The 11,314-nt window shown below is 39.0% G+C and overlaps 1 protein-coding gene across 1 annotated transcript; it reads right to left on the reverse strand.

Annotated features, from left to right (window-relative positions):
• Positions 1-251: 251 nt before the first annotated feature.
• On the reverse strand, positions 252-9,761 carry LOC139286278 (gliomedin-like). The gene is made up of 19 exons (XM_070907019.1): positions 9,441-9,761; positions 8,265-8,316; positions 8,145-8,162; positions 7,986-8,057; positions 7,397-7,489; positions 5,149-5,238; positions 4,806-4,898; positions 4,644-4,718; positions 4,342-4,404; positions 4,180-4,269; positions 3,929-4,018; positions 3,733-3,825; positions 3,545-3,625; positions 1,826-1,918; positions 1,583-1,663; positions 1,377-1,445; positions 1,148-1,273; positions 921-1,071; positions 252-783 (listed from the first exon to the last, which is right to left on the reverse strand). Exons 1-19 carry the CDS (start codon positions 9,759-9,761, stop codon positions 321-323), a joined length of 2,214 nt encoding a protein of 737 aa, XP_070763120.1. The 3' UTR covers positions 252-320.
• Between the last annotated feature and the right edge of the window lie 1,553 nt (positions 9,762-11,314).

Raw genomic sequence — 11,314 nt, forward strand, 5'->3', positions numbered from 1 at the left:
CATGTATATAAGGAAGCATGCTGCTTTTCTGGTGCATGTTCACAAATGTCACAGTGAGGCCTCATGGTCAGGTTGCTCTTCTGAGCTGCACAGCAGTGGGTGTTTCTGTGCGCCTGCTCTGTGCCCAAACAGTAGGACAGCAGACAATCATCCATGTTGACATGACGCCTTCAGATGAGGCCCTTGTTCCTTCTTATATGTGTTTCCTCACATCATGTACCACACAATACTTGGAATTCACGTAAACCAACTGAGATGAAAAAAAATATTTTATTACAAGGTATATATATATTGATATATTACAAGGTTTGCAGTTATTTTTAGGTCAGTTTGAGTTTAACTTTGCAGGTTTTCACACTGCTGTTGTCCCACATATACAAAAGCTTCTTGCTGGGATAATATGACAGCATAGCCAAGATGCCGTTAGCTGGCCTTAAATCAAAACTTGCATCCAGAGGACTCTCTGTCTTTAAATCAAAGGCATATGTAACTATTCTGTCTTTGTCATCTGTAAAATATAGCACCCCACATACAATGAAAGCGTTTCCGGCTTTAGTTGTAGGGTAGTGAGTGTTAATGACTGACTCCACAGAGAATGTGTCAGGGTTAAGCTTCGCAACCATTGTGTCATCATCTGTATCTGATGCAAAAATGAGCCACAGGCCATTTTCATCCACAGCAAACTTGAAGTAGGTCTTTGAGTTGCGGAAAAGATAAGTCAGGTTATGATATCTGCTCTTTGCCATGATCAGAGTGTCTGTTCTCCTGGTTCTCAGGTCAAATCTGTAAAATATTGATCACAGGTACGTTAAGAAGCTGAGTACAAAAGTCACACATTACATGACACAGACAGCAAAAATGTCAGCATGGGTAAGTTGCTGAGGCAAGAAGAAAGTCTTATGTTTAACACAAACACTTACTTTATGAGTGTGTTTGTTCCTGCGTTGTGAAAGTAAAGTGACTGCTTGTAAACAACGTGACCACATCCCTGGAAGAACCTCCTGAGGTCTATAATTATGTTGTTTGTATCCTGAAATGTCGAAATGTTCCTGTGCTCCGCCAAAAGTCGACCTGGGGAAGAAATGTTTCTGTGTCAAATCCACAATAACTCACAAACCTCTGTGAATGAATGGTAGACTAAACTCACCTGAGAAATGCTCGGCCAGCCAGTATCGACCGTCATCCAGCTGGGATGCATCGGACATCCAGGCTCCAAAGGTGCTTTGCATTCTGGTGGCTTTCTCCGAACATTTAATAGTTCTAATTTTGCACTCTAAATGAATGAGGATATGTACTTCAGTATTTGAATACAATATAAATAGATAGATAAATAGAACATACATATTGTAAAGCGTAATTTAACAAAATGTTCTAACCATTTCTTGTCCAACTCTCATTGGTTGTCACATTGATCTTGTTGTTGGTCTGGTGTTGATATGAAGAGTCTAAAGAAAAAGGAAGAACAAGAAAAAGGCTAATTCATATTTTCACAAATTTTAGAAAGATCTTTATTCTGTTTGTAGCAAATGTATATATATATACATATATATATATATATTTGACAACAAGACAGTTTTCTTACCACTTTTCATGGGCTTATCGATAATGTTTCCACTTTTATTGAAGGCGTCCCTCTTTTGAGCCAGGTCTACAGAAAGTGAGGCTGTAGAATTAAGCATATATATATATTAAACATACATATATATGTGTGTGTGTGTGTGTGTGTGTGTGTGTATATATATACGGATATATATGGATACTAATGGTATTATAGTGCAGCATCATTAATCATGTTTTTGTTACTTTCAGGTAAAGTGTTCCCTACCTGTTAATAATCTAATCGGGGCCTCTGTAGCATTCTCTCTGTTGGTATCATTCAAGGTGTCACGGCTGTCGTCTTGATGAAATGATACTGACTCTAGGAAATAAAAAGGTATTGGGTCTAACATGTTTATCTTTTCATATAGTCAAAGTTTGTCTTTACAGTCTCTCTGCTGCTTAAAATGGGTCTTACCAGATTCTGTTTTTGTGTCTACAGCCGTGGCCAAAAGTTTTGAGAATGACACAAGTATTGGTTTTCACAAAGTTTGCTGCTTCAGTGTTTTTAGATCTTTTTGTCAGATGTTACTATGGTATACTGAAGTATAATTACAAGCAGTGTCAAATGCTTTTATTGACAATTACATTGAGTTTATGCAAAGAGTCAATATTTGCAGTGTTCACCATTCTTTTTCAAGACCTCTGCAATTCGCCCTGGCATGCTGTCAATCAACTTCTGGGCCACATCCTGACTGATGGCAGCCCATTCTTGCATAATCAATGCTTGGAGTTTGTCAGAATTCGTGGGTTTTTGTTGGTCCACCCGCCTCTTGAGGATTGACCACAAGTTTCAATGGGATTAAGGTCTGGGGAGTTTCCTGGCCATGGACCGATGTTTTGTTCCCCGAGCCACTTAGTTATCACTTTTGCCTTATGGCAAGGTGCGCCATCATGCTGGAAAAGGCATTGATCGTCACCAAACTGTTCTTGGATGGTTGGGAGAAGTTGCTCTTGGAGGATGTTTTGGTACCATTCTTTATTCATGGCTGTGTTCTTAGGCAAAATTGTGAGTGAGGCCACTCGCTTGGCTGAGAAGCAACACCACACATGAATGGTCTCAGGATGCTTTACTGTTGGCATGACACAGGACTGATGGTAGCGCTCACCTTATCTACTCCGGACGAGCTTTTTGACGGATGCCCCATACAATCGGAAAGGGGATTCATCAGAGAAAATGACTTTACCCCAGTCCTCAGCAGACCAATCCCTGTACCTTTTGCAGAATATCAGTCTGTCCCTGATGTTTTTCCTGGAGAGAAGTGGCTTCTTTGCTGCCCTTCTTGGCACCAGGCCATCCTCCAAAAGTCTTCGCCTCACTGTGCGTGCAGATGTACTCACACCTGCCTGCTGCTATTCCTGAGCAAGCTCTGCACTGGTGGTGCCCCGATCCAACAGATGAATCAACTTTAGGAGACGGTCCTGGCGCTTGCTGGACTTTCTTGGGCGCCCTGAAGCCTTCTTCACAACAATTGAACCTCTCTCCTTGAAGTTCTTGATGATCCGATAAATGGTTGATTTAGGTGCAATCTTACTAGCAGCAATATCCTTGCCTGTGAAGCCCTTTCTGTGCAAAGCAATGACGACTGCTCGTGTTTCCTTGCAGGTAACCATGGTTAACAGAGCAAGAGCAATGATTTCAAGCACCACCCTCCTTTTAAAGCTTCCAGTCTGTTATTCTAAATATATATGCAAATTGCCATCATAAAAACTGTGGCAGCAGACTTTGTGAAAATTAATATTTGTGTCATTCTCAAAACTTTTGGCCACGGCTGTAAACGTTCATACAGTACATTAAACAAGTTTATGTTATAAGATCCTGAAACAACTGTGGAATAAATCTAAATCATAATAAATAAAGAGGTCTGTCTATGAACTCCTGGTGGTTGTTAACTAGATTTTATATTTGTGCCTTGACAAATACAGTATTTACAATATGACAGTTTACTGCTTTTCGTGGGTGTATTATTAATGTTTCCGCTGCCGTTGAAGGTGTCACCGTTTTGAATCAGGTCTGGAGAAAGTAAGGCTGTGAAATGAAACGAGACATTATGTAATGTTTACAAATGCTAATACTGTTGCAGCACCTTTAATTATACTATGACTTTTACTTATAAAGCAAAACACAGTTAATACCTGTTAATAATTTAATTGGTGCCTCTGTAACATTTTCTGTGTTGGTATCATTCAAGCTGTCATGGCTGTACTCAAATTGAACTGATACTGACTCTAGAAAAGAAAAGAAAAAACTACTGAATTAAACATGTTTTTTTATAAGATAGAAATTAGGTCTGACAATGAAGTCTTCCTGCCACCCAAAACGGTTGCTTACCAGACTCCACAGTTGTGTTTAGAAGTTTTTTAGAATCAGTAACATTCAATATGACTCGGCTATCATCGGCTGGATGTGGTGTTGGTGATTCTGTGGAAATAAAGATTTTTAAATAGAGGAATTGGTACAGACATCATATATTATTTTATATCATATAACATTAAAGATGAACTTGAAGCTCTAAGTCACAAACAGCATATGATCTAAATCATTAATTCATATAATTGTTGTAAACCCGGATTTCTTCCTACCAGACTCCACACTTGTTTCTAGAAGTTTTTTAGAGTCAGTAACACTGAACACATCTCTGCTATCATCGGCTGGACGTGGTGATGGAGATTCTGCAGAAAGAAAGATGAGATGTGGATATCAGATGTCATTTGAAGCTTAAAACATTTACAAAGTTTACTCACCAGTTTTTGTCCTTCCCTCGTTGCTAGTCAAATCTAACTTGTTGTTGTTCTGCTGTGAAGAGTCTAAAGAAATAATGACAAAAAAGACTAATTCACATTTTCTCATTTATTGAAATTACATTTTTAAGACATATATTGTAAGTAGTCCACAGCAATTATAAAACCTTTAATATTCACTTTAACTGTCCCAAACTATAATTGTAGTCTAATATCTGTTTAAATATAAAGTAGCCAGTGCATGAAACTAAACGTGTGAACTGGTCAAAACTGATAAATAATGACACCAATAGACAGTTTCTTACCACTTTTCATGGGTTCATCAATAATGGTTCCACTGTTATTGAAGGTGTCATTGTTTTGGTCTGTAGAAAGTGGGGCTGTAAAATTAAATGAAACATTATATATAACGTTTTAAATGTATGGTCACTCGCTTTACTCACAATTCAGAACACTGTATTTCCTACCTGTTAATAATGTTGTTGGTCCGTCTGTAACATTGTCTGTGCTGGAGTCATGCAGGGTGTCGTGGCTGGAGTCTTTATGAAATGACACTGACTCTAGAAAATAAAAGGTATTGAGTTCAACGTGTTGTTTCATATAATCAAAATACAGTTTATTCTATGCATCCTGCATTCAGTAGAACACTACAACAGCGATCTTGGGCCAGTTGCACTTAATTGAGAGCCACTGAAAACCAATTTCTTTAAGATCTGACCTTGGGATTTTGTGCAAATTAAGAAGGTGAATGAAAACAATAAAATCAGTAAAAGTCAATGACTTCTTTCAGCCACTCAAACGGTATCTTACCAGATTCCTCATCTGTGTTTTGAAGTTTCTCAGCATCAGCAACATTAAAAACATCCCTGTCCTCATGAGCTGGATGTGGTGTCTGTAACACTGTGGAAAGAAAGGTGAGATTTAATAAGATGAGTATGAAGTTAAGATCAAACATTTCATGAATGAGTCCCAGTATTTTATACCTGTTAATAAGTGGATTGCTGCCTCTGTAACAGTCACTGTGCTGGTTTCAATCCTCGTCTCATGTCTGTAGTCTGGACGAGGTGATACTGACTCTGTAGAAAATAAAACTGAATTTGGATAACCATACATTTAAAACTAATATTAAACAAGTTTATGGCATAAGCTCCTGAAACAACTCACTTAACGAGATTGTATATTTATGCCTTGCCTTACCTAAACACACATGTAAATTGTAACACTGATAAGCAAATAGTTACAGTTTTTCTTACCACTTTTCATAGGTGTATCATGAATGTTTCCGCTGCCATTGAAGGTGTCACTGTTTCGTATCAGGTCTGGAGAAAGTAGGGCTGTGAAATGAAACGAGACATTATGTAACATTTACAAATACTAACAGTGTTGTAGGACAGCATCTTTAATTAGGATACACAGTTAATACCAGTTAATAATTTCATCGGTGCCTCTGTAACATTTTCTGTGTTGGTATCATTGAAGCTGTCGTGGCTGTACTCAGGATGAACTGATACTGACTCTAGACAAGAAAAGAAAAAAGTACTGAAATAAACATGTTTTCTTTAAATAAGTACTGGGTTAATCATGTTTTTTATAAGTTAGAAATTAGGGCTGACAATGAAGTCTTCCCGCCACCCAAAACGGTTGCTTACCAGACTCCACACTTGTGTCTAGAAGTTTTTTAGAATCTTTAGATTTTTTAGAGTCAGTAACATTCAATATGACTCGGCTATCATCGGCTGGATGTGGTGTTGGTGATTCTGTGGAAATAAAGATGAGTTTCAAATAGAGGAGTTGGTACAGACATCATATATTATTTTATATCATATAACATTAAAGATGAACTCGAAGCTCTACGTCACAAACAGCATATGATCTAAATCATTAATTCATATAATTATTGTAAACTCTGAATTTCTTTCTACCAGACTCCACACTTGTTTCTAGAAGTTTTTTAGAGTCAGTAACACTGAACACATCTCTGCTACCATTGGCAGGACGTGGTGATGGAGATTCTGGAGAAAAAAAGATGAGACGTGGATATCAGATGTCATTTGAAGCTTAAAACATTTACAAAGTTTACTCACCAGTTTTTGTCTCTGACAGAACTCTGACGTTCGTGCTACCAGTCTGGTTAATTGTGGAGCTGCTGATGTTTTCTGCGTCAGTTTCATTGACAACCTCACTGGTCAGAAAAGGAGATGAATCTAAATACAGTAGAAATGGAAGGTTAACTTTTGTGATTGATTTTACTTTAAAACTTCAACTTCTAATCATAATAAAAGATTCTTAAATGTTTGTGAAAAGTCAATGACTACACCAACCACCTTGAAAACTGGTCAATCTATCATACAGCCAACAACACAAATTAAAGGTAACCACAGACACGAAGGATAAAACTTTAAACCTTACACGTCTATAGAGTTGAGTGTAGTACTCAGAAGATTATTTGTATTTTTTGATTAGGCCTTGGTGTCATTTCTGTGGAGTGTTTGAAAATGAAACATGCCGTTTTTTTGATGATTCTCACCGATCATCATGTTGGTTTGATGGATGTGTTCTCTGATGGTCTTGTTTCTCACTTCATCAGAACACCACGCAGGACAAGGTGGACCAGGAGGACCTTCAAATATACACATACAGTAGCTACAAGTCAGAGAGATGTAAAACTGACCTAATAAACAATACTGCTGGTCAGGCACATAGGCTCTTTACAACAACAACAAAAACGCTTTACAAAAGTTGGAGAAAATAATAGATTCTACTACAAATAATAGGGGATTAGTTCACAAAAGTTGTGGTTCAGTTTGTTTAATATTAAATGTTGAACAAAACATAGTGGCCATCTTGCTATTCTTGGAAACTCACCAGTGAGTTTCCAAGAATAGCAAAATGGCCACTTGCTAACACGTGAATTTTGTCCTGAAAATATATAAGAAACTCAGAAAATGAAATATATATTTTGTAAAATTAGGCCACAGATTTTCAGCAGTAGTCTTGTGTGTCTCTCTCTGTTAATCTCATTATTCATATTAGGTTTAAATATGTTGTCATCTCTCACTCTCGATGAGAATGTCAATGGAGGTCTCACCTTTCAGCCAGGGAGGCCCAGGGTCTCCTTTAGGTCCAGGTTCTCCTTTTTCACCAGGGGGTCCTAGTCATTTATAGGTGTCGTCATTAGTTTAAACCACTGAGTTGAAAATACAAATCCAAACTAAAACAGGATGATCATGTGTTAATAGTAGGACTGTGAACTATTTTCTCTCAGTCTTCAGCATAACCGAGCTGATCTGCGGCGCCATCAAGAGTCACTGAAATGTCCCAGTGAAAGAGCGAAAGATAAAAACTTCAGGCTCAAACAAAAAACAACAACAACAATGAACAAGTAGGATTCAGGTGTAATCAGTCAACATTTTCCAGCTAAGTCAGTCTCCCATCCAATGCTAATGTGGCAGTAACAGACAAAGTCTCTTGTGGACGGTGAGTGGGATTCTCATGTTGTGTAACTACGACTGAACAATGGAAGACTGTTTGAAACTTGTGACGGACTTCTGTTCCTGAGTTTATTCGTCTGGTCTGGTGCACACTTCATACAGAGTTAGTCTACAGGGAGGGGTTATCAGATTTCTAAGACGCAACAGATCTCTCACCTCTTCTTCCTCGTCTCCCCTCGGGCCCAGGCACACCCTGTGGTCCTGGTGAACCAGCTCTACCAGGCGAACCTAACAGGCAAAACAACTGCGACTGTAGTTACAAATTGTGCTTAGTTCAAGAGATTGATTTCCAATAATCAAAGTGCCTGTTTTTACCTGGTGGTCCAGGTGGACCTGGGAAGGAAATGAGAATATAAAATATTTTACATAATTAAATACAGTAGAAATGATTAAAAGAAAATCAGTGCTGGAGTGGAGAATATTTATGAAGTGCACCTGTTAAACAAATTCCTCTGGAGCTGTTACACAGATCTATGAAGGCTTTGACCTGAAATGAAGAAAAACAGGTCAATGCTTCAGCTTCTTAATTGTGAATGTTTGCTGGTTTTCTAGGCTAGTAAACTGTTGATTGGACAAAACAAGGCGTCACCTTGTGCTCTGGGAACTTGCCTTTTTCATTATTTTCTGACATGCCATAATTTAATCAGTTAAACCACAAAATAATCAGAAAACTAATTGATAATGAGTTTGTTGCAGCCCCACTTATTATTGGTAATTATCAATAGATCAGGCCAATAGTAAAGCTAGACTTTATTTTGGTAAAATACTTGTGTATCACTGATAAACGTGCTGTCCTAAATACAGTAGCGCCTGTTGTTAATTTCTTCTTCATTCCCCAGATGTAGGCGATGATGCGACGATGGAAGGAAACTCCGCTGATACTGACTTTTCACATAATATTGTTTATTTGCATCAAAGATCAGGATCAACAGGCATGCGCATCTTGGCCTGTACAGCACCCGTAGCCAAATCAGTACTGCCGCCTCGAACACTGTTCAAGCTCGTCTTTTATACCTTTAAGCATACATGGGGTCCTACTACAACACACGAGTCTGTAAACTTCTGTTTCCTATCTAGGGGTCAGGAAAAGAGACCTCTCAGAATGACCTTTCACACACCAAGGAAGACCACTAAACGACAATACATCTTATCTTTATGGGCCCCAACGTCTGCTAGTTGTTTACCTGGAACATTGCATACGTGGCAACTTTGTACTACATATCATTTTATGAAAAGACTACTTTTATGATTAGTATCAAATAATACACATCACGCCCTCTGAAGAAATGCCAGTTCCCAGCAGACGTGAGTATAGTTGAGGGAGGAGCAGTTTATCCAGGAAACAGTTAGTGGAAAACCAAACTTCTCCTTAATCTCTGCAGCAGACTCCTGGATTCTTTGAATTGCACGGACATACTTCTAATCCCAGAAGGGAAAAGAGAGGAAATTAAAGATGACAGCAGGAGTTGTTGATTGCTCCCCTGTTCTCTCTCATAATAACATAATGAGAAATATCATAAATCTTTTAAATACCCTAACCCTAACCCATATTACAGTCAACAGTCACAATTTCATAAGAGGAGCCCACATTCAAGCATGTTGGTGTCTTACAGGAACCATGGAGTATGTCATCAGCATCAGCATGTCCTTCTCGTCTTGGCTTTGCGTTGGTTCTCCCTCCCGGCTTCTTCTGCCGCGGTGGAGCTTCTTCAGCTCTCCAGCCTCTTCAGGGTCCACGGGCAGGATCCCTGCCTGCATCCTGCAGGTCTGTGACAGCTCCTGCACCTGGGCGTCCAGCCTGAGCAGCTCCTCTGTCAGCTCTTTCTGTCGGACCAGCATGAACACTAAACCCGCTGAGCACAGGAGCAGCAGCACACACATCCCCACCAGCAGCACTTTCCACACGAGAAAAACTCCACTCCTCTCCTTCATGTTTGTGCCCTGTTTCCTGGTGCTCTGCTGCAGAGTGATCTGGGCTCTGAAACTCACACACAGCACATATCTGAACACGTGCCAACAAATGAGACGTCAGAGGGGAACTACGCTGTAAGCAGTTGGAGAGGAATAAACATGTCAAAATCTGTCTGTAACTACAAGAGGCAACCACATGGTGCATTGCGCAACAACAAGCATCTGGGAAAAAAATCTAATAGGCCAACTTGATTCAGAAGCAGCTAATGGACATATTTCTAGAATGACATATCCTGCATACAGTGTGGTGCTTCCCATCATTCTGGTGCTCTTCCTCTCAATATTGTCACCAGTCCGTCCTACACAACATTACATGGAAGTGGAATAAATAAGTTGTGAACAAGGGGAACATTCTTTGGATCTACAAAAGAGCTTTCAGAGCGCTCTCAGTAAAAGACCATGAGTGGGTGGAAGTGTATGTGTGTGTACTGAAATCCCCTTTTAATAAATGGGCTTTCATTATGCATTTCCAAATGTAAAATAACAGTTGCATATTTTTTTTCTCCACTTGTGCTGGTGGACACGATTAAAGATTCTCCATTTCCGAGAAGTTCTAATTATCCAATTTAGTCTCTTCTACAATGGGGAAAAGTATGTTTTTCAGCCAACTTGAGATAAAAGCCGCCACCCAGTCCTTTAAATGTGAAGCCAAGATCTTGATCAACAGCTATTCATTGGTACTGAGCTTGAAGGACAGCTCACTATAAGCACACAACCTCTGCATGAACAGCATTTTCCTTTTTTCATTTTGCATCCATGCTCAGTTTTTTTCAGTGGAGCACTGACACCCATTTGAAAATGAACATTTGAAGACTTTGCGTTTTTAAATCATAAAGATGGCATTTTCTCTTTCTCTTGTGTCCTTTTTTGAGCTTCTGGGTAAATCCCTGCTCCCTTTGACACAGGTCAGTCTGACCCAGCTGATTAATTTCCCCTTGAAAGGCCTCCTCGGTTGATGAATTGGACAGTGGGGTTTCTTTCTTTTAAACAAATCTAAATGTGAAGTAAGCCCGTCTAAAAAAAAAAAAAATGATGCAGAGTACAGCCAATGAAAGACTTGCAGGTTTTGCATTCTTACCAATAAAAATACTTTTTGTGTTCTTTTTGAAGCTGCTTTGTGGTTTAGACGAGCACCGTTATCTGGCATGTTCAGTGTTCTGCCATGTAATGGTACTTGTAACTCCAAAGTGGCAGTGTTTCCAAGCAACCAGTAAAGTGAAAGCTTAACTGAGGATTTATAAACACTTGAATCCCAGTGATTTATTTGGTAGAAGAGTTGTTAGAGAGTAGATGTTGATCATCCTTAAAACCAGCGGAGGAAGCACTGCATCTCTTCAAACTGCACTCTAACTTGTCAGGGGTAGGAGGGAAGAAGAGACGTAAGTATTATTCTTTGATCATTTGTCAAAGTAGAATCTAAAAGATACTCTTAAAGAAACTGCTTTAACGTTTTAAAGATGTAAAAACATCTTAGCATTATGTGGACCTTCTTGAACTTTGATTTGAACATATTC

This window comes from Enoplosus armatus, chromosome 6 (genome assembly GCF_043641665.1).
Source record: "Enoplosus armatus isolate fEnoArm2 chromosome 6, fEnoArm2.hap1, whole genome shotgun sequence".
NCBI lineage: Eukaryota > Metazoa > Chordata > Actinopteri > Centrarchiformes > Enoplosidae > Enoplosus > Enoplosus armatus.

What these genes read in the sequence shown, in the direction of transcription:
- LOC139286278 (XM_070907019.1), bottom strand. Translation starts at nt 9,761, where the DNA reads ATGAAGGAGAGGAGTGGAGTTTTTCTCGTGTGGAAAGTGCTGCTGGTG. An exon ending in ACCAACAACATTATTAACAG is followed by an intron (nt 4,719 to 4,805) that starts GTAGGAAATACA and finishes TTAATTTTACAG; the next exon opens with CCCCACTTTCTACAGACCAA. An exon ending in ACCAATTAAATTATTAACAG is followed by an intron (nt 3,626 to 3,732) that starts GTATTAACTGTG and finishes TTCATTTCACAG; the next exon opens with CCTTACTTTCTCCAGACCTG.